This window comes from Hippoglossus stenolepis, chromosome 10 (genome assembly GCF_022539355.2).
Source record: "Hippoglossus stenolepis isolate QCI-W04-F060 chromosome 10, HSTE1.2, whole genome shotgun sequence".
In the NCBI taxonomy this organism is placed as follows: Eukaryota; Metazoa; Chordata; class Actinopteri; order Pleuronectiformes; family Pleuronectidae; genus Hippoglossus; species Hippoglossus stenolepis.
This window is the reverse complement of record NC_061492.1, coordinates 13,936,657-13,957,721: the sequence shown is the minus strand read 5'-3', so window position 1 is coordinate 13,957,721 and position 21,065 is coordinate 13,936,657. Positions and strand designations below refer to the sequence as shown.

Below are 21,065 nucleotides of genomic sequence, written 5' to 3'. Positions count from 1 at the left end.
AGAAATAAACAGATATACAATACCATGGGTTATGGACAAAGTATATATAACCACAAATACAAATGGATAATGATAAAGTAAACATATACAATTAACAAAAAAATTACAATACATATTGATATCAATATATCAATATAAACTCCAGTCTAATAGAATATGCCACTCTTCTAGATAGATGGATCATTTTGCTCCACTGGAAATGTACTTTTTTGCCCACCTACAATCACTGGGTCAGAGACTTATTTGACTGCACCTGAATGTTTTTACACAACTTGTTCTGGAACTATTTTAAGAATCAATCATCTCGTGAGCCTCTCTTTCTATTTTTCTCTCCTTCCCTGTCTCCCTCCCTTCAATAATTCTCTGGCCCTGTACCTACAGTGCATTCATGTACTTATGGATGTGATGTGCATTATTTTATTTTAAACACTTTTGGTTTATTTATTTGTTTTGTTATTTGATATGTTTGTACATTGGTTGTTATTTAAATTATGAAAAAGCATACATATAATTCATAAAATAAAATTAAAAAAATATTATATATATATAATTATTGCATTTGGTGCAAAGATGGAAGGGTTTTACTGCCTGTTTATTATAGGAGGTTAAAAAACAAAATCATCCAACGTTATTGTGGCTTTTTAAGGGCTACGGTCAGTTAGTAAGTTCCATAATATTGAATATTGAATTCATATTGAATACCTTTTATTTCTATTCATTAATTTGTTGCCCTGGATTTTGGAAAGCACTTTGTAAGCTTGTTTAGAAACGTGCTATACAAATAAAGTCATTATTGTTCTAAATAAATGTGGGCTGTTTGATTTCTCTATAGATCGAAGTTGTCTTCTCTCTCATGATTTTTGATGTATGATAAATAAATAAGGAAATACCAGTTTTGTGAATCTGCTCAGTCGTGACTTGACGAGCCCGTCCCCTCCTCCTCTCTGCTCCCCTGCTCGGCTGAAGGGTCTGATTGGACGCCAGGCTGCTCCTGTCACGGCTGTGGGCGGAGCTCGGGGACTAGGAGTGCAGCTCCATCTTTGCAGGGTTTGACAGCAGCTCTGACCTGGAGCCGAGGAGAGTGAGCCCGGGACCGAAGACGAAGAGGAAGGAGAAGCGAGTTAGATCTGTGTTTTCCTCCCCCACAATGAAGCCAACATCTTAGAAACCTGCTTCTGCAGCGGAGACAGGAGGAGGGCTGCATTCGAACGCGCAGAGACGCCGCTGGTTCACACGACCCCCAGAAAATGCCTCATTTGAGCGATCCCTCCGGACCGGTGGAGACCCGGCGGAACTGATGGGACACGCGGGCTGTGACTAAATCCCCTCTGGTGAATGACAGTGTATCGGAGAGACTACGTGACAGCGACACACAGACACACACGGAAGCGCGGACATGGCTGACAGGACTGCTCCCAACTGCCACCTGAGACTGGAGTGGGTGTACGGATACCGGGGACACCAGTGCCGCAACAACCTGTACTACACCGCCGCCAAGGAAATAGTCTATTTCGTCGCCGGTGTGGGAGTTGTGTACAACACCCGAGAGCACAAGCAGAAATTTTACCTGGGACACAACGATGACATAATCAGGTAGAGAAACCATACACACATACACACATACAAACATGCAAACACACAAACATACACACACAACAGTTAGTTTAAGCACCTCGGACAGCACCACAGCACACACTAATCCTGTAGTGTTGTCACTGCTGCTGTCACCTTGTGTAATGTAATATGACATGTTTGACACAAACACACACACACACACACACACACACACACACACACACACACACACACACACACACACACACACACACACACACACTCACTGGTCACACATACACTTACATATACACACACTGCTGACACACGTCTGGTCTTTTTTCTGCAGCCACACACACACACACACACACACACACGTATGTATGCATACATTTATGTGTATATATCTATGTGTATACATTTACATGTGCTGCCAGTGTCTTGTTCAAGGACACTCTAGCAGGGCAGATTTCAACCAGCTCTCCAGGTTGAAGCTCCATCTCTGTCTCACACGAACTAACATTACTCTGCTGCCACACCTCTGTCATCTCTTATAGCTCATATAGACTTTCTGATCAAGCCTGTATTGATCTATAAAATAGGGGAAAAGGTTACTTTAATTATACAGAAATCAAGGGCGATGGTTTCAAATCATTTTTTGTCCAACTTAAAGAAAAAAAGCAACATCGCTAAATAAACTATTTGACATTTTTGTTTCCGATAAAGGACTTATTGATTAATTGGTTGTCACAATGTAGTTGACTTTTTCTGTATATTGTCTCATCAATTAATCATCATTTCTCTGTTTCGGTTGCTGGTCAAGCAGAACATGTTTCAGCGCATTTTAAAGCTTTCCCAAAGCAGCAGCCTGCACGTCTCATCTTTCCATGACAACGAGGGCAGTAAAGTGCAAATCTGAATAATGCGCTTGAACATCACTGTCCATAACTGCTTCCCAGCATGCCACACAGCAGTGACCTGTGTCCAACGCTCCAGCGCCTGTGTTGACATGTTATGTGTAGGTTGGCCTGGAGATGGCTAGCATTATATTCTGTGTCGGTAGTCAGCTGGGCTCCTTCTCCATAATTAATCGGACAACGGAGACACTAACCCTCCGCTGCCCTCGGGGTGAAGTGCCTGATGTTTGGCTGGAGGAGTCACTGACTGAATCCTAGTTGTGTTAGATGCAAAAAATCATCGACATTCCTTTGCAAAACGTATGAATATGCCAATGTAATAAATTGGTAAAGCAGTTAGCCCTTTGGCAACCACATTGATTTTTCTGCAGCCAGATTGTTTTAAACAGTTCAAGCTTTGCAGATCTCTTGCACTTTCCAGATAATAGTCATAGCCATAGCAGTACATTTGAACTCAGATCCCAGAGAAGTGCTTGCAGAGCTCTCATATACACTTCCTCAGACTTGAGACCACTATGACACCACCAGGAGCAATCCCCAGCAGAATCAGTGCTGAATAAATGTGGGACTGTTCGCACGTTGCACTAACTCATGTGGAACAGATGCAGCCCCCTCAGATAGCAACGGAATTCAAATTCTTCTGTTTCTCTGTCTCTTTTGGCCACTGCTGTATCTTGTCTGTGAGCTACAGTGCATACACCAAATTGGTGTTTTTCTTCATGAGTTAATTGCTGGCCTCGTTTCTCGCTCTTGGTTTTCTCTCACCCTGCAGCTGCCTCTAACTGGTCTCCCAGTCGGACGTGGAGGAGCTAATAGGCAGGTGGACACATGAATGAACGGCCGATCCGTGCATGTAAGAAAGCAGGATAGTCTGGCCTTTACTCGCCTTTTTTGGTTGGAGTGCATGGGGGAAATGGATTGAGGAGAATGTCGATAACCTTCAATCAAAACCCAGTTTAATATGAGGCATATTAGACTATTGTAAGACCATGTTTTTGTATTAGTTTCTCACATCTGTCAGTGTTGCATGTTGCATTTAATCCAGCCTGAAATTTAAAGAACTAGAGGCCAACGCTCAAAAATCTGCAGGAGTGTGTTCATACCACAAAGTGTAATCTCTCCTCAGTCATGCTGACATGTACACACACACACACACGTACTGAAAATAACATACAGGCTGGAAGTCTCATTTGAGTCATGTATTATTTGTTATGATCAGGAGTGAGGGTTAATGAGAGGGTGCATGGACACAGCTATAAGAGGCCATCTCATGTTACGATATCTGATGGACCACAGCCAGAGTTATGGATTATAGATGCTGCCAGGCTGAGGCTGGTCTTGTTTCAGTGAGCGATGAAACATGCACTGAATATGTTCCTGTTCATATTGTTGTATATATTTATCATTCAGCCCCTCATGGGTTCTTTTTTCCACATTGAAATCAGTGTAAAGTTTCGTACAATAAATGTGTCAGGTTCACAGGCGAGCGTCTGGCAGCTGTGCTCGGTGAACTGTACGAGCTAATGGTGAGAACTATCTCTGCATATTAATGTGCAAGCTAAAGTCAAAAGTACAAAACTGACAACGATGTTCTGTACAGTCTGTGTGTTCTGAGAATGTTTTCAGGCAATTGCTGCTGAGGATCATCTTGAGAGGTGATGGATGTGACTTTCATTTCCCTGTATCCATCTCCCTTTATTTTAAAGTCTGTGGTGATCTATTTCTTCAAACGCTGGCAATGTCCAAATTCGGGGAATGTATCCTTCATAGGACGTGGTCAGGAAAGGCCACGCCTTCATTGACCGTTTAGACCACAAAGGAAGGACTACGAAGGATTTTGTTTTCGCGTCACCAACTTGCGACAACAAGCTGGAGATCCATGTAGGAAATTCTCAGTAGACCTGATCGTCTCATTTTGGTTTTACATTTGAATTGGGACACATCTACTGGATCCTTTGTTTCTTTGGAATGAAGGGACGCATTTCTCGGCCACACATTTGAAGGAGGCATCAAAATGAGAATGACTTTAGTCACGCCACTGTGATGCAATCACACTTCAAATGCACCCTTTCAAGGATGCAGCTTCTGAATAGGAGCACAGCTACCTCCCTTCTAACTTTGGTGTGAGTAGATTATCATTTGCTCATGTACTCAATCATTTACGGTTGCAAACTGATTTAGAAATATCTCCAATAATGAAAGCCCATCACACCAATAACCTTTATGGCGATGACAGTGGGGTCTGCTTCATTTTGCGTGTCACCTTTACACTTACCTTTGGTGCTCTGTGCGGCTTGTCGGTGAGATGCTGAGGTCTTAGGTCTCCATCATCACTGTGAGTAGTTGCCAGGCTGCTCTGTGAAAGACAGCTTGGTTCCCAAAGAGCAGATCTGTCTTCCCCAATTAGGATCCTCCTGAGTTCAGTACAGTTACTTTACAGTTTGATGGCATGATTCAGCACAGTTGTCTCCAGGATTTATGAAATCAACTCAGACAGATATCAGTTATCTGGTGGGGGTGTTATGAATTTTTTATGCAGATGAAGTGGAGGCAGGTATTGTACTCTTATCCCTGTTTTACCCTGATTTAGATTATGCCACAAAAGTTTTATTATCATGCCATTAAAAGTTGATGATAACAAAATCAAATACAAGAAAATATTCTACACCTCAACATTAATAATGTATACTTTGGTATATCCAGTATTCTGGTAATATATATTTGTGCTTTTAGAAGATATGTACTCTATTGATAAGTAATGTTGGTACAATGATGAAATATGTAACGGAAATGTAAGTAAAGCTTAAATGACTATTTGTTTATTGTTTTAATTTATGTTTAATTTCTAATTTAAATCAGTGATAAAGCAAAAATGTAAAATATGTCACAGTTTGTGCTTTTTAAGAATTTGCTGCTTTTATGTCAGTTATTGCAGATATTTGAGTTTGGGACTGAAGGATCAGTATTACCATCCCCCTTTGGGTGCTTTGGAAAATGTAATTTTCATTTTCTATTTGACATTTCATAGACCAAATTAGTAAATATTTCATCTTGAGAATAAGCAGCAGATTGATCAATAATGACAATAATCATTAGAAAAACCAAATCCCCCATTTTATAATAATTTAGATTATTGATAAATTAGTACATATTTCCCCAGAAGATAAATTGGATGAATTAAATAAAAAAATACCCAGTTGAAGTCATTAAAATGCAAAGATACGTTATCATATTTTTTAAAACAAAACTCAAAGAAATCCGATAGACATTGAGATAACCCTCAAATTTCAGAAGCTTGAACCAACAAAATGTAGAATATATCCTTGATAAATGGCTTATTAGATAAATTAACCAATTACTTACTTGTTTCTGCATTAATATTTAGCGACGGTTCATTAAGCTCACATGCACTTGATTTTCTTTTCGAACATTTCTTGAACCCAGTGAATTTTCCGTGAAAATTTCCCACATGGATCAGAAACCACTGCAGGGTCTTTCCTTCCTCCTCTTTTCTGTCCCATTGACTTTGTCATCAAGCAGCACCACACACTCTACCACTGCTTTCTCTCATTTTATTTTATTTTCAGTTTTAGGAGTCCTGGGAAATATCCCATACTGTATAGACCTTCAGAAATGTGCTAATCCTGTGCTTCCTTTTAATCCACCATGGGCAAAATCCGACAAAGGGAACTGCTGCTGGAGAACATGAATCAAAATTGTCTCCGGGGCTCAAGTATCTAGAGGCACCATCGTCATCTTCGCCCATGTGTAACTGTTTCCATTAATGAGACAAAAATAGATTGTTGTACTCATGATGAAGAGGGGAAAGATTCATATTCGAGTGGGTAAAGACGCATCTCGTGCCCTTCTAATTGCCGAAGTCGACCTTCATCTCCTCCCTCGCTGTATCCGAGCGTCGTAGCCATCATAAATCTGCTCTCCAGGCTGTTTAATTTGCCTCATATCTACATGAAAACAGACTTTTTTAATTGCTGCAGTATTTAGCCAGTTTTGTACTACAGAGCTTGGCAGATGGGAGATGGTCGCATCAAACAGCTGCAGCCTATATCAAACAGGAGAACCGTGGCAATGCACTGCAGGCTAAGTCATTAGCGATGGCATTTAGCAAGCGTTTCAGCTGACAAACATGAGTGCATACTCACATACCATATATTTATTAAAACTGGAAGGATACTAGACCTATCTAACAAGAAGCATCAGTGCTTCCTGCACACATTCTGGACCTGAGACCAACTCCATATCTAATTCTTCGTGTTTTGCGTCACTCCAGTGTCAAACCAGACATATTGGCTGTGCTGTACCTGTTTGTGCCAGAGCAGTTTCTCAGTCTGCATCCCAAAGTGTTCCAGTCATTTTTCTCTTCCTCTGTGTGCTATTTTTAGCTGCTTTGCTCTGATTATATAATCCATATAAAGTAAGTTGAGAAATTGTGCCAGGTTGGAGAGGGGTTCAAACAAAAGGATGTGGGGGAGGCGGGAGGTGATGAGGAGGAGAGAACAAGGAGGCAAGGTTGGGGAAGGACAAAGATCAGGCCTGTTGCATCTAACCCAGAGACGTTGCACCAGCAGAGCTTTGTTGGTGACAGTGTGTTTCAAATGCAGATGGGCTGTCAAAGGTCAGACGGAGAGATTCACGCTGAAAACCTGGAGAAGAGTCAAAGTGGAAGAAGGCCGCGTTCGTCGTGAGCCACTTGTACTCAGCAGGTTGATGCTGCCCGGGCCTGTGAAGCCTCCCTGGCCTGCTGTCTCAAAGCCCACTGGGATTAGAAATTCTGGAGAGCAGTTGGTGGTCTGATTATAATGGAGGGAGCTCTGTCACTTTGTGAAATGTATCGGCCAGGATGAGGCAAGAGGAAGAATCGCCCAGTGAATCACTCAGGCCTGCCTGGAACGTGACTGGCGGCCACTGAAAGGATGGGCGGCGCAGGGGGGAGGGAGCGGCAGCTCAGTGCTGTACGGCAGGCTGTTGCTCAGCTGTAGAGTGGCGATGCTTGTAGGTGGGGGGGAGGTACGCGTGTGGAGGGCAGGGGGAGGTGGGGGAGATTATGTAAGCGCGTTACTAACATATGCCTGGTGATGCGAGGAACGGCCAGATGAACTAGAAAAGGTGAAAGAGGCAGAAAAAAGTTCAAAGACCTCTGGGAAAATCAAGCTGAATAAACTGAGAAATGTGTTAAATTCACACATTCCCCTACACTTCAATAGAGTGTGTTTGTGTGTGTGTAATCCAGGTACCACTCATTTTGTGGGGACCCATCCGTCAACACATTATTGGGACTTGTCTTCCTTATGGGGACAGAAAGGAAGTCCCCCATTATGTAAATCATTCAATTTTAAGGTGAAGACATGTTCTGAGGTTATGTTATGTTTAGGTAAAGGTTAGAGTTAGGGTTAGGCAAGAAGTAACTGTGGTTAAGGTTAGAATAAGTCTCCAGGAAATCAATGTAAGTCCATGTAATGTCCTCTGAAGTCATTGAGACACGACTGTTTCACTGTGTGTGTGTGTGTGTTTATCTGAGCATGACTGAGTTAATTGAACCATGTCACCTCGTCATGCTGCCCCTCTGCTTCCATATCCAGACCCATCACTGACTTAATGTGTTTATCTCGTCCCAGTGGCTCCCTCCAGGGAGGGTGAATCCCTCATCTGCTCTTGGCACACGCAAACACACACTCACAAGTGTGCAAGATGGTGACGCTAACCAGATGTTTTCTCTCCCATTCACTCTCTCTGTACAGTTTAGCTCTGCATCCGGAGCGCGTGTTGGTGGCCACGGGACAGGTGGGCAAGGAGCCGTACATCTGCGTTTGGGACTCGTACACCGTGCAGACCGTGTCCATCCTCAAGGACGTGCACACACATGGCATCGCCTGCCTGGCCTTCGACCTCGAGGGACAGGTACTTCTGAGACCCAATAGTACTTGTTTTAAAGCCCAAAAAATCCGAACTGCACACACAAGTTGCAGCTTTTCAGTTTCTGAATGACACACGGGTGATTATTCAGGCAGTAGTATATGGACAGCTGCACCCAGGAAGGAAAGACGAGGCAGATACAGTGTTCTTACTACGACACCACACAGTCTGGCAGCACCTGGTAATGTTCAGGCGAGGGAAGCTTTAGCACATGCAAATCCTGAATCTACTCATGTGAAAATAAGCCACAGAATGGCATGTGAAACTATAAATGACTGAAATCTCGGTGTGTGTGAGGGTGCCACACCTTATAACATGTAGAGCCCTTTTTATGACAGGTTATGTATGTTCATTGTGGTGTCGGTGGTGTTGGTGTCGGAGGTATTATTGTTCTCTCTAATTGTCTGACAACTGCTGTGTAGCACATGATGCATCCATCCATCCATCCATCCATCCATCCAGTGGGACCATGCAGAATAAACACCTTAGTTGTTCTTCACCAGGTCATTCGAGCAACCTTCTCTTTTTAGCCTTTTTACATCATCATTTTTGCCCGTTCTCTGCAGACCTGCCACCAGTTAATGTTTACACACCCCCACCCAATAAAAATCGATACAGTGCGGAACCATCCCCATGTTTTTATCTTTGCACGTCTCTCTCATCCTCCCATGGGAGCTTTCGGTGCAGAGTTACATCTCCTGTATTTTGCAGTAAGAGACGGCGAGATGACCCTGTGCTATTTTCCTGCCCGGGTAGAGAGCTTGGGATTTAGATGGAATGTGACAGTGTTTTAAGCCAGAGGAGGCTCCATCGCTTCTCAGTTAAGCGGCTGTATTTACTCGCCATCTCTCTCCCCTTCCTTGATAAGAGGAAGCCAGAGCTGGACTGAGGACAATCCAGAGGAATACCCTGCTGCCATTACACCGTCCACCTATTATAGCGATATAAAACAAATACACTGATGCTTGAGACATCCCCTCTAGGTGTTTCAGCCTGAACCAGTTATGCATCCGGTGTTCGAGGTCATATTTAAGATAGTAACAATATTTATTGTCTTGATAAAAATTTGTCTTTCTATAATTTCTCTGAATATTTCCAGATGAAACTCTCATTAACCCTCAGCAAGTCTAATGAATCTACAGCCATGCTGGTGGCTCTGTGAGGCTGTAGTAGCGCCTGGAGCTAAATGCTAACGTCCGCATGTTAACACACAGTGACAATTCTAACACGCTGATGTTTAGCTGGTGTCATATTTACCCTGTGACCCATTTTAGTTTAGTTTCTGTTGCACTTAACCCAAAGTGCAGCTGAGGTTAATGGGAATGTCATTAGTTCTGTAGGCGTTTGACATGGACGTATTATGTAAATTCTTAATAGCCCTCTGAATAAATCAGTGACATTGGGTCATAACGTGAAGTATTGGGCACATTTTTCAACCTGTTAATGATAGAGGATCATAATAATTGTAATTTATCCCAACCCTGTCTTTTAGAATTGGCATTCAAGTACAACTAATTTGCAACAGCAATTACGTCTAATAGGAAAAGTAATTTAACTTGATTGGTGCAGGGACTCAGTTCTAAGCAATCTGTTTTGAATGCGCTGTTTGCTTGGCCTGTGGTCATGCTGGTTGCAGCTTTCTTTCTGAACCTGTAAAATAACTGTTCACCTGTTTATTCAAAGTTTGTTGAAGCTTGACTTTACAGAAGTGGAGAATCAGTTGGCCCCTAACAACACGTCAGGTGTGAAGCCGATAGGATGAACTGTTCTCGAGATATTTGAGCCACATACAGACAGATCATGTTTTACTTCCACCAAGGTGGTTAAGTTTTTAACAGGGTAACCCAGAAGCATTTGAACTTTGTGGAAAAGATAGGGGGCCAAGGAAGCACCAATTAAAATTTGGTGTGTAATGAAGAAACTGAGCCTCAGTTGTCCTTACTTGAATATATGAGTTTATTATAACATGGATCTAAACAAAGGGGCAGATCCAGGAATTTATTTTCACTTTTTTTGAAAAAAACATTTCCTCCATTTCCCAGGGAATAATTTAAACAGCCATATTATGGGACTGATATTTACAAGTGTGTGAAGTGTTTAGTATTTAGAGGACTGTTGGGCCTTCGCAGAGGTATAGTTCCATTCTAGTCTATTGATTTAATAATGTTGTTAGTTCTTTTATTTATTATTTATTTCACAAATAAGTTGATACTGAGGGTAAAATAAGGGGAAATGTTCACTTACAATTTATTTGTTTTTTAGCAAAAATACAGTTACTGCAGCTATTTTAACACTTTGTTCAGCCAACAAAATGACTAGTAACAGTTTAGTCGTATATGAAGAGAATTTCTAGGAGACAGGGTTGTTCATCCTGAGATACAAATATCTGCAGGAAATTTCATAGCAATCAATCCAATAGTTTTTGAGACGTTTCTAGGAGAAAGAAAAAAATGATTTGAGTTTTCAAAATATGGCTGCACTTTTCAACCCCATCACCTATATAATTTCTCTGGATTTTATCACAGTGGGCCTTTTTTTAGTTTTGATTAAAACACAGACTTCTCAAATACAAGTCACAACAGGATAAGTGCCTCAGCAGAGTCTTTCCACGGCAAAACATTGATTGAGCCGGGGATCAAGGAGGACATCCTCATGCGAAGCAAGCTGCAGAGTGGAGAAGGATTTCCATAAGAGCTGCTCTCTCCTCTCCTCTTCTGCTCCACTGCTGCTGCTGCTGCTGCTGCTGCCTACTCACTCAGTCAGCTATAGGAGGCTCCTCCAGCAAAACCACTCAAATGTGTGCTCAGTGGAAGTGCCAGGGGCTGGACAACTGTTCTGTTCTGCTCTGTATCCGTTATTAGCCCTTTCATCACTGGCGTGCCACGCTGCAGTGGAGGTAGCGAAGTTTGTTTTTGCTGTGATTAGTGCAACAGAGCAGAGTCGGTTCAATCTGTGATGTCGAGTCGTTTTTTCCTTTTGCTCTCTTCGCAGTGCTTGGTGTCTGTGGGCCTGGACTCGAAAAACACAATCTGCGTGTGGGACTGGAGGAGAGGGAAGGTCCTGGCAGCCGCTCCCGGTCATACAGACAGGGTAAACACTTCCCCCCGTCTCCATCACAAGCTCTCTATCGACCGCCTCAATTAGCTATAAATGTTGGATGGAGCGCCTGCCCAAAGGGGACATAAACAAGTTAGGCCTGATTGATTGTGAGCTTTTCAGAGCCCTTCTGAGAGGGTGCGCGGCTAATGAAAAGGAATCTTAAAAAGATGAAATACAGCCGGCCGTTGTGTTTCTAACTCAGCCCACACACTTTAAAATCACATCTCCTGCAAAACTCGCACGCACTCTCCTCTGTTGACTTCATCCTTTTGAAACGAAATTAATCATTAGGAGTCTAGACTCCAAGTGTTTTTTGTTTGTGTAACTATAAGCCAGTGTTTAATGCATCGTGTGTTTTTTCTTCCCCTGCAGATATTCGACATTTCATGGGATTTGTACCAGCCGAGCAAGCTTGTGAGCTGCGGTGTCAAACACATCAAGGTACGGCCGTCGCTTCCTGGTCATTTTTACATCCTTTGGATTTCAGCTGTCTCTCCAGTTCTTCAAGTTTCAATTAGCATAAATATCTGAAAACATGATTAAGGTTTTGAGGAAAATTGAAGCATCTCTTGGCTCCCCTTCCATCTGCGCTTTATCACCAGGACCATATCAACGCCTTAAAATAGATGTATGCAAATTTGCTTTATTCTAGAATCTATGCTTCTTAGGCACTTAACATAAGTACAAGAGGCAGTGACTCAGTCTCTTCTCTCATATTTTTAATAATCTGCACTGCAGAGAGGGGGAAATGTTCTCTTTTTATTGGGGACCATGACTCTGCTATACTCCTTTCAGCTCCCCCTCATTCAGCTTTCAGAACCCCTCCACTGTACAACGTGCAGCTGCGCTCGCTTCCCTTCAGGGGCCTATCTCTATCACTTATTTTTCACAGAAGAGTGGTGTTCATAAATCTTCAATGAGTTCATGCAGGATGTCTTTTGCCAAACCCTCCCTTGGGACATGTAGTAGTGTTTCTTGAGTGGCGCGGCCATTAGGAAATAACAAGGAGTGCAGAGCCACGGAGGAAGCGTATTTCCAAAACACTGGGAAAAGAGTGAATCATGCTCAGACGGAAATGTGCCCACGGGCCCCCGAGAGGCTAAACATAGCGACACATTCAAATGGGTTTGATGCAGTCGGGATGGCTTAGCCTACTGTACGTATTTCCCACTGGTGTAGCATCTCACTGATGACTCCCTCATCTCAATCCAGCTTGACCTGCCTCCTCTTGTAGTAATTCCCCCCTGAACTCTTCCCCCACAGAAACCAGAAACCCCCTCCGGCCGCAGAACACTCCCCCCTGGTTCCTGCTGAATCCTCCAGTCTTTCTCCTCCTCCTCCCCTTTTCCCCTCCGTCCTGGTTTTCTGATGCCAAGGCAATCCAGCAATTGTCCCACATAATTCCCCAGCCTTCACCCTGCAGACCATGTGACATCTGCTCCCCGGCCCAGTGCTCGCTCAGCGATTATAGCACAATCCAGGAGATTTAGCCCCAGTAATCCACCCACTACCAGGCTGAGGAAAACACACCCTCTGTCGTGAGGACCGGGGGCGCGGGCAACGTTTTACTCCTCACACGCCTCCTCGTAATTTTATCGACATTTGTGTTTTAATTTGTTTGAAACCACTCAGAGACATACAACATACCATTCATTCACCCACTGTGGGACCAGTTGTTGAATGAAGGAAGTTGTTTACAGGATTTTACCACCCATGGTTACCATCAGTTTGGGCCTTAAAATAAAACAATATCTACTTGTGACCCCTAAACAGTTTTTATTTTCTTCATCCTGAATAGGTAACATGATTTAGTCAATACAATAAGAAGAAAAAACAATTTTGTTATCATGGTTACGGATTTATATGAGGACCACTCAGGTTTATCTTGTGATCCCTTGTAAGTCTCTCAAACCAGCAGGTGTAAACCACAGCTGTAGTCCTGAATTAAAAGAATAAATGAAATCCCAATAGATAAAAAGCTTTTGGTTAATTTTTGCTTTGGTGTTGAGCATTACCTTAACATCGTAAGTTGCCAGGCCTCAGTCGCTCTGATCCCGGCTCCGTCAATGCACCAGTTGGCATCATGTCAGCAGTTAGCATACCTACCAGTACTTTGGAATCCAAAGCGTTCCAGATTTTCAAGACGCAGTGTAATTTCTTACTACTGTGCATTTGACTTTTGGATGGTCAGTGGGCAACGTGTTAGTTGGCTTTTCAGCTCAGGTGTAAATACAGGGTCAAAATACATGCTGGTAACTTGTAACGTTGTGAAACCTCCCTCTTGAAAACATATATGCATACATTTGTATTACACATACACAAAGTCTGTGCGTGGCAGCTGCCTCCTGCCAGAGCTCGACGAAAACTCAGAAACTGATAAGAGAAATATAAAATGTAAACTGCGATTGTTCAAAAACTGTTCAATATATGAAGTTTTCTGAAGTAGTTGAATTTCAAAGTGGTGAAGGTTTCGTTCCTGTTCATTATTTCAATTGGCTGAATTTTAAGATTAGATATTGATTATTTTGGCAAGAAATACCAATATTCGTTTTGCAGACCAATGCTGATGTGTTTCAGAGGTGACAAATATTTTTATTTTATTATATTACTTATTCTTTTTTTTATTCTTTTCTTTTTCCACCAACTGGACTCAATAATTCTGGACTCAACTTGTCAAATTGTGATCACACTTACATATCAACAAAAATGATTACTACAGTTATGAATCTAAAACATAAAAGCACAGCCGCACGGTCCATTCAAGAAGCTATGAACAAAGGGGTTCTGTCACTTGTGTATTTAATGTTTTTTTTGGGGGGGGATCTCAGTGTCACAAACACATGTGGCTGATTGACAGCAGATTTGAAGAAATCGGCTTGCAGCAGTGATGACAGCCAGTCGTTCAGTTTACTTTACAGCAAGGTGCCAAAGAAGTGACCTCGGTTATCATAGCGTTTAATGCTCTGACGGGTCACGCTCTGACAGGAGGGGTATTATGAGTAAGATAAAGGGGTGAGAGGTCGTCCTGCAGCTGCAGCCAGTGTGCTACAACTGTCTCTGCATTAATTACATTTAAAGGGCTTTTCCTGGAGCGATGATTGAGGTAACTGAGCTGGTGGCATACCACTAATCCTGGGTGAAGAGCAGCAGCTTCCACTGTGTCATAGTTGTTAATTAAGGGCTCTTAAGAAATGATATTCAGAGAATTTTCTTTTTTTTTTCCTCCCAGGTCTTGATTTCAACCTAAAGTAGTATCATTCCCTAGCACATTTCCACCTTTCCACTTCTCCCTCTCCCTCTTTGGTTGCCTCCCCTGTGCCTGGCCTCGTTATAAACCCCTCCAGCATCCCGTCTCCTGTCAGTATCGAAGGGATTATAGCGGGTGCCCGTGACTCACCGCCTTATCAGTTGCGGGCAGGGAAGCGCTTCGCAGTCACGCCGCATCCATCGGTGCTTTCTCTGCAACAGGCTGGGCAACGGAACCTCCAAACAACCCCACTCTTACATACCCGGCACTTTACACACTTCAATCTGCATATACACCTGCCCAGATCACTCCCACACCTATGATCTTCACTACTTAACCTTCAACCCCACATGCAAACTCAAGCACTTTCAAATACTCGCTCAAGATCTCAGTGAGGAGCTCAGGAAATGGGAGAGTCCTGGCGTGTTGAGGTGCAGACGTCGGATGTTTGATGGCGGGGCTGTATCTGAGGCTGCGATGTTAGTCTCTGATAATCGATCCCCCCTGTTAGCACCACAGCAGCCCTATCTGTCAGGAGGATAGGTGTTAGTGAGGGGCGCCAGGCTCTCGCTGTCAAGGAGCTAATTTGTTCATTCTCTGCGGATGTGTCAGGCCTCTGCAGATATCAGTTGTTGTGTGATTACAGGAAAATCACTACCTGCATGTTCTGTCTATTCTGAGCATCGTCAGACGTTAAAATATTTTTTGCAGAGAAGCAAATGTCAGCTAATTTGTGGGTAAATCCTCCTGTAGGTAGAGCAGAAAAGGGGCCGTCCACCTGTCACTTTCCTGCCGCTCGCCGCTGATCAGTGTGTCTCGGTTTCACGTGTCGACGGCCGTGTCTCCGCATTTGAGGCGCCCTCTGTGAGCGTTCTCCCTGTGATCTCATCTCCATGCAGACGGAGCGTCTCTCTTTCGCCCTCTCCTCCTCCGCCTGATGGATTTAGCGCTCAGACGAGGCCGTGCCCATGCATCCCAATGACCCTGTTCATAAATAATGAACCTGCGTGTATGCGTGCGTGTACGTCTGTCTCAGTGCATGTTGATCAGGTGGGTAGCACTGACCCCCCCCAGCAAGAGTTCCCACTATCACGTGCACAGTATCACAAGTGGGGCAGGGCACTTTGAATTTGACTTTGCTTTCCTTCAAGGGCTGTGTGTGTGTGTGTGTGTGTGTGTGTGTGTGTGTGTGTGTGTGTGTGTGTGTGTGTGTGTGTGTGTGTGTGTGTGTGTGTGTGTGTGTGTGTGTGTGTGTGTGTGTGTGTGTGTGTGTGTGTGTTTGTGTGTGTGTATACCAGTTTTGTTACCTTTTGGACCTTTTCCAGTAAAAACACTGACCTTGTCAGGACCCTAGATCTCATGGGGACCAAAGCCTGGTTCTGATGTCCTACTGAGGCAAAAGGTTACTTTTGAGGTCCTAGTTAAGGTTAGGTATAAGATGTGAATTGTGGTTAGGTAAGATTAAGGTTTCTGTTTGGCTGTCCACAATGAATGGAGGTCAATGCAAAGTCCTAATAAGGATAACTGTGTAAGCCTGTGTGTGTATGTGTGCAGCTATCTTTGTGAGGACCATTGTCTTATAGAATGAGGACATTTTAGCTGGTCCTCACTTTCTGACCCACTTCCAATCGGTTGTGTGAGGGTTATGCAAATGAGTGTCCTCACTAAGATAGAAGTACAATGTTGTGTGCTGTGTGTGTGTGTGTGTGTGTGTGTACGTGTGCATGATGATGATGATGATTTTCACTCTGCCGTATCCAAATGCTACATAATTATCCATTTGCTCTTTCAGGACAGGATTACACGGGGGATTATTAGCTGCCATACTCTTTCACTCTTTCTGTTTGTGTTCACAGTTTTGGAGCTTATGCGGTAATGCTCTCACACCGAAACGTGGCGTTTTCGGCAAAACGGGGGATCTCCAGACCATCCTCTGCCTCGCGTGCGCCAAGGACGAGGTCACGTATTCAGGGGCCTTGAACGGTGACATCTACGTGTGGAAAGGGATCAACCTGATGAGGACGGTGCAGGGAGCTCACGGGGTGAGTTTGAAACCCACGCAAAAAACAAATCGGAGTGTTTTGCTATTTGTGGCTTAGGCTGCTGAACCATTTGTACGAGAACTACAATAAAAGCATTTCGTAAACTTAACCGGGGTCGAAGCCACGCACGCTGGCTTCGTTTGAATCTGCTCAGTGGAAAAGGATCAGCCTTTTGCTCAACAGGATTAAATGATATCTATGGGATCAACAGCTGGGTGAGTGGATGGGTGGATGGGGGAGGGGATAATAACTACAGTGCATGTTCATCGCTGCTTTTTGTTCCACCGAATACCTCACTGGTGCTTTAAGGTGCCTCTCTGTGTATGCACAGTAACTTTCAGGCAATTGTCGCCTTTAGAAAAGCTTTGTATTGATTGATGAAGAAAGTATAACCCCCTGATACCTAGTGCTGCGTTATCTTGAGGCCAAAGCAGCAGGTCTGACAGCCCTGTTAAACAAATGCCTGGCTGAGCAGCAGCACTATGTACTCTGTAGCTGGGGCTGGTTCTGCTGTTGCTCATTTATTGCACAGATCCTCACTGACAGCTTGTCATTTCCTCCAGTCAGGGATTTTCAGCATGAATGCCTGTGAAGAGGGCTTCGCCACCGGGGGCCGAGACGGCTGCGTCCGGCTGTGGGATCTCAACTTCAAACCAATTACCGTCATTGATCTCAGGGAAACAGATCAAGGATATAAAGGTGAGGTCAAACTGGCCTCTTTTTCTTTTACCTTAAACCTGAGTGAAGAGAGGTCACAGTCCAAACTGCGGCCTTCCTGAGGCGCTGGAAGAATTGAATAATGTACGAAAAGAAAACCCTGTTGGATGAAAATTCCATTTCTGTCCTCCTTGCTAACACTTTCTTTCTTCTTCTCTATTTTCTCCATCTCTCATATTTGTAATCTGGGACCTAACAGTAGCTAGAGGTGAAAATAGCCGAGGTGGGTAAAGTCACTGAGGGCGGAGTTAAAAACCATGTCAGTCTGTTCGTAAAAGTCCTCACATTGTTCTGCTTCCTCTTGTTAGTAAGTCTGAGCTCTGTTTTACACCGTATACAGATGTTGTATTCACATCTGTATACAGCACATGCATTCTCCATCCTATTCTTGCTGTATTACCCAGAGGCAGTAGCAGATCGGCATGACAACATGTCCTGTCATTGTATTTCCTGTTAAAAACTCCGCCCTAGGTAGCCTGCAGATCGCTGTTATCCGCTACTGTCTTTATTATATCCCTGTCATGTCTCTTATAATTATTGTAAAAGCATTGGCAAATGTCTGTCTGCTTTCATGTTTACATGTTTTCTTCTGTATTCTGCCTGATTTTTTACATTTTCTATGTGTTTGTGTGTGTGTGTGTGTTTTTTTTTACATAGGGCTGTCTGTGCGGAGTGTGTGCTGGCGGGGCGATCACATCCTGGTGGGAACACAGGACAGCGAGATCTTTGAGGTGGTGGTCCACGACCGAAACAAGCCCTTCCTCATCATGCAGGGTCACTGTGAGGGCGAGCTGTGGGCGCTTGCCGTGCACCCCACCAAGCCTCTGGCCATGACAGGAAGTGACGACCGCTCAGTCAGGTGAAGCCTCAGTTTCTTAAATACTAGGCAGTTATACCGACTGAGATAAATAACTGAAAACGACAGTAGATAGTTGTTTGTTGTTTACCCGTTATTTCTCGAGGATGAGAGGAAACATTAGTCCATATCTTTTGAAGGAGATTTTGACGCAATCGGTCACAATGGCCTCCGAAGGATGCAGCCCCTTTAATTAAACACATCTATTAATAATAATAACCGACCAAGAAAGTGTTCATAGATAGTCAATGCACAATCTTAATAACAATGTGCCGTCAGAAACCAAACACAGGACAGAAACCACAAACAGCACTGCCTCTTCATTTTGTACTTGCTGACTGTTTTCCGGTTGCATCTCTGCTCTGGTTGTTTGACCTTCTCTCTAATCTCATCAGTGCTTCGCCTCTTCATTTGTCCTCCCCCTCCTTTGTGTCTAAAGGATATGGAGCCTTATAGATCATGCTTTAATAGCCCGCTGTAACATGGAGGAGCCCATCCGCTGTGCCGCTGTTAGCACCGATGGCATTCACCTAGCGCTGGGAATGAAGGATGGCTCGTTCACTGTTCTAAGAGTCAGGTGGGTCCACAATTCAAAGGGCCAATGGGAAATTTGCCCACTAAAATGAAAAGGCTCCATTATATTGTGTCAACTGTAACTCCCAGTTCAGGCTACGTTTCTCTGCCTTTCTTCAGAGATATGACAGAGGTGGTTCACATCAAGGACAGGAAGGAGGCCATTCATGAGCTCAAGTATTCTCCTGACGGGGGCCATTTGGCTGTCGGCTCCAACGATAACTCAGTGGACATCTACGGTGTGGTGCAGAGGTACAAGAAAGTGGGCGAGTGCATTGGCTCCAACAGCTTCATTACACACATGGACTGGTCCACAGACAGCAAATACCTGCAGACCAACAACGGCAGCGGCAGGAGGCTTTTCTACAGGATGCCAAGTAAGTACAAGGCCGTCAACGTTACCAGCTGAATGAACCTTACTCCAGGACTGATGTCAAAGAAGTGTCTATGGTCCAATGTGTTGTTACAGAGCTGCTTTGTGAGATAAAATATGTCTTTCCTCTGTTGAGGTGGGAAGGAGGTGACCAACAGGGAAGAGCTGAAGCTGGTACAGTGGGCGTCGTGGACGTGCGTGTTGGGCCCCGAGGTTAATGGGATATGGCCCAAGTACTCCGATATCAATGACATCAACTCTGTGGATGCCAACTTCAACAATCAAGTCTTAGTAACAGCTGACGACTATGGCTTAGTCAAACTTTTACGATATCCATGTATAAAAAAAGGTAAAGAAGACCTCAGTATTTAACATTTCTGACTTTATTATCTTTTGTGGTACTGATATGTTTCCTCTTCATATTAGGTGCAAAATTTAAAAAGTATTTAGGTCATTCAGCCCACATAACCAACGCTAGATGGTCACATGACTACCAGTGGGTGATAACTATTGGTGGTGCTGATCACTCCGTGTTCCAGTGGAAGTTTGTTCCTGAGAGAAAATCTAAAGAAGCTCTGCATATAGCGCCGCAAGGTGAGATTATACCATCCCTCATTCACTATTTATATCATTTTTTATTGTGATGTGAGATTTTATATTCCACTCAAAATTGTAGCATTTGCATTTTACCTTGTTATCGTTTCATTAATGGAATATTGCAGTGTTGTGTTTAAATGGAGATATGTGTGGAGACCGGTGGCGCCCAAATACAAAATATCAACAAATACCATGAAACCAAAAGCCATAACTGAATTTTAGAAATTGGAATAGCCTGTTGTAGCATGTAGGCTAGTTGAAAACTGTGTCAATGTGAGAGTTAAGGAAATGTAAACACTGTAAACCAGTGAATGCTATTTATTATCTGAAGTACATAGATTAATACCCATAGGCCATTACGTGATGTTACGTACCTACATGTATTTGGTGGTTCTTTCTTCTAGTTGTACTTTTCTTTAAAGAGGAGATTTGAAGGATGACATTGACAAACAAAACAATGTGACCCTATCAAAAGAAATGTTTACTGAGTAAAGAACATACTTTTTTTTTTACTTTAAGTAATGAATGTATGATTTGCTTACTTGTTAGTCTGGTGGCCTCATCGGAGCTGTGCTGGCAGCAGCCAGTTAGGCCAGTTTCCAATGATGCTCAGCTGCTGATGTCTATGAGAGGCAGACTGTTTACTGGCGGGGCACTGAGTTCAGGCCGCTGAGTTTCAGTGAACGGACCAGCTACCTTTCAAATAAACGCTGACCACAGGGGCACCTGGCCAGTGAGACTTTAGAGGGAGCTCCCCCCGGTCCCCACTTGGCAGAACCACCAGTGCGTGGCTGATTACTTATTTCAAAAAATCAGTGGCCCTTGCCAACAAGACATTATCAGATTAGGCTAAGTGGTGTATCCTGATGTCTACTCAATCATCCACTCAAGTAATGCAGAACAGAAGTTGCAGGAAACTTCCTATAAGAAGCAGGTTTATGAGGAAAAAACAATTATTCACTTTCTTACTGAAAGTCAGATGATGATACCACTTTGCTGTTTGTGCCAGGAGGAGATCATCTTGTAGCATGAGGGAATCTAATATTTAAAAAATACACAAATTAAAGTGAGAAATAATACCAGGTATCAAGAGTTAGTCATTAGTATCAGCCTCTTTCTGAGTCTTCGGGAATTGTGATGTAATTGTAGTAAATAA

General features: G+C 43.4%; 1 protein-coding gene across 3 annotated transcripts in view; it reads left to right on the top strand.

The window, feature by feature from the left end:
* The first annotated feature begins 1,036 nt into the window (after nt 1-1,036).
* Nucleotides 1,037-21,065, top strand: part of eml5 (EMAP like 5) — a 39,905-nt gene continuing 19,876 nt past the window's right edge. For 2 of the 3 annotated variants that reach the window (XR_004697725.2, XM_035169145.2), the window contains exons 1-12: nt 1,037-1,593; nt 8,231-8,390; nt 11,397-11,495; nt 11,877-11,945; nt 16,608-16,793; nt 17,357-17,492; nt 17,710-17,733; nt 18,168-18,369; nt 18,806-18,943; nt 19,060-19,316; nt 19,449-19,661; nt 19,739-19,906. Coding sequence is in view for 2 of the 3 variants with exons in the window: in XM_035169145.2 (XP_035025036.1) it covers nt 1,397-1,593; nt 8,231-8,390; nt 11,397-11,495; nt 11,877-11,945; nt 16,608-16,793; nt 17,357-17,492; nt 17,710-17,733; nt 18,168-18,369; nt 18,806-18,943; nt 19,060-19,316; nt 19,449-19,661; nt 19,739-19,906 (1,849 nt within the window). In the remaining variant the exon portion in view is untranslated. The remainder of the gene's footprint in view (nt 1,594-8,230; nt 8,391-11,396; nt 11,496-11,876; nt 11,946-16,607; nt 16,794-17,356; nt 17,493-17,709; nt 17,734-18,167; nt 18,370-18,805; nt 18,944-19,059; nt 19,317-19,448; nt 19,662-19,738; nt 19,907-21,065) is intronic. The other variant, XM_035169146.2, reaches the window with a different exon arrangement.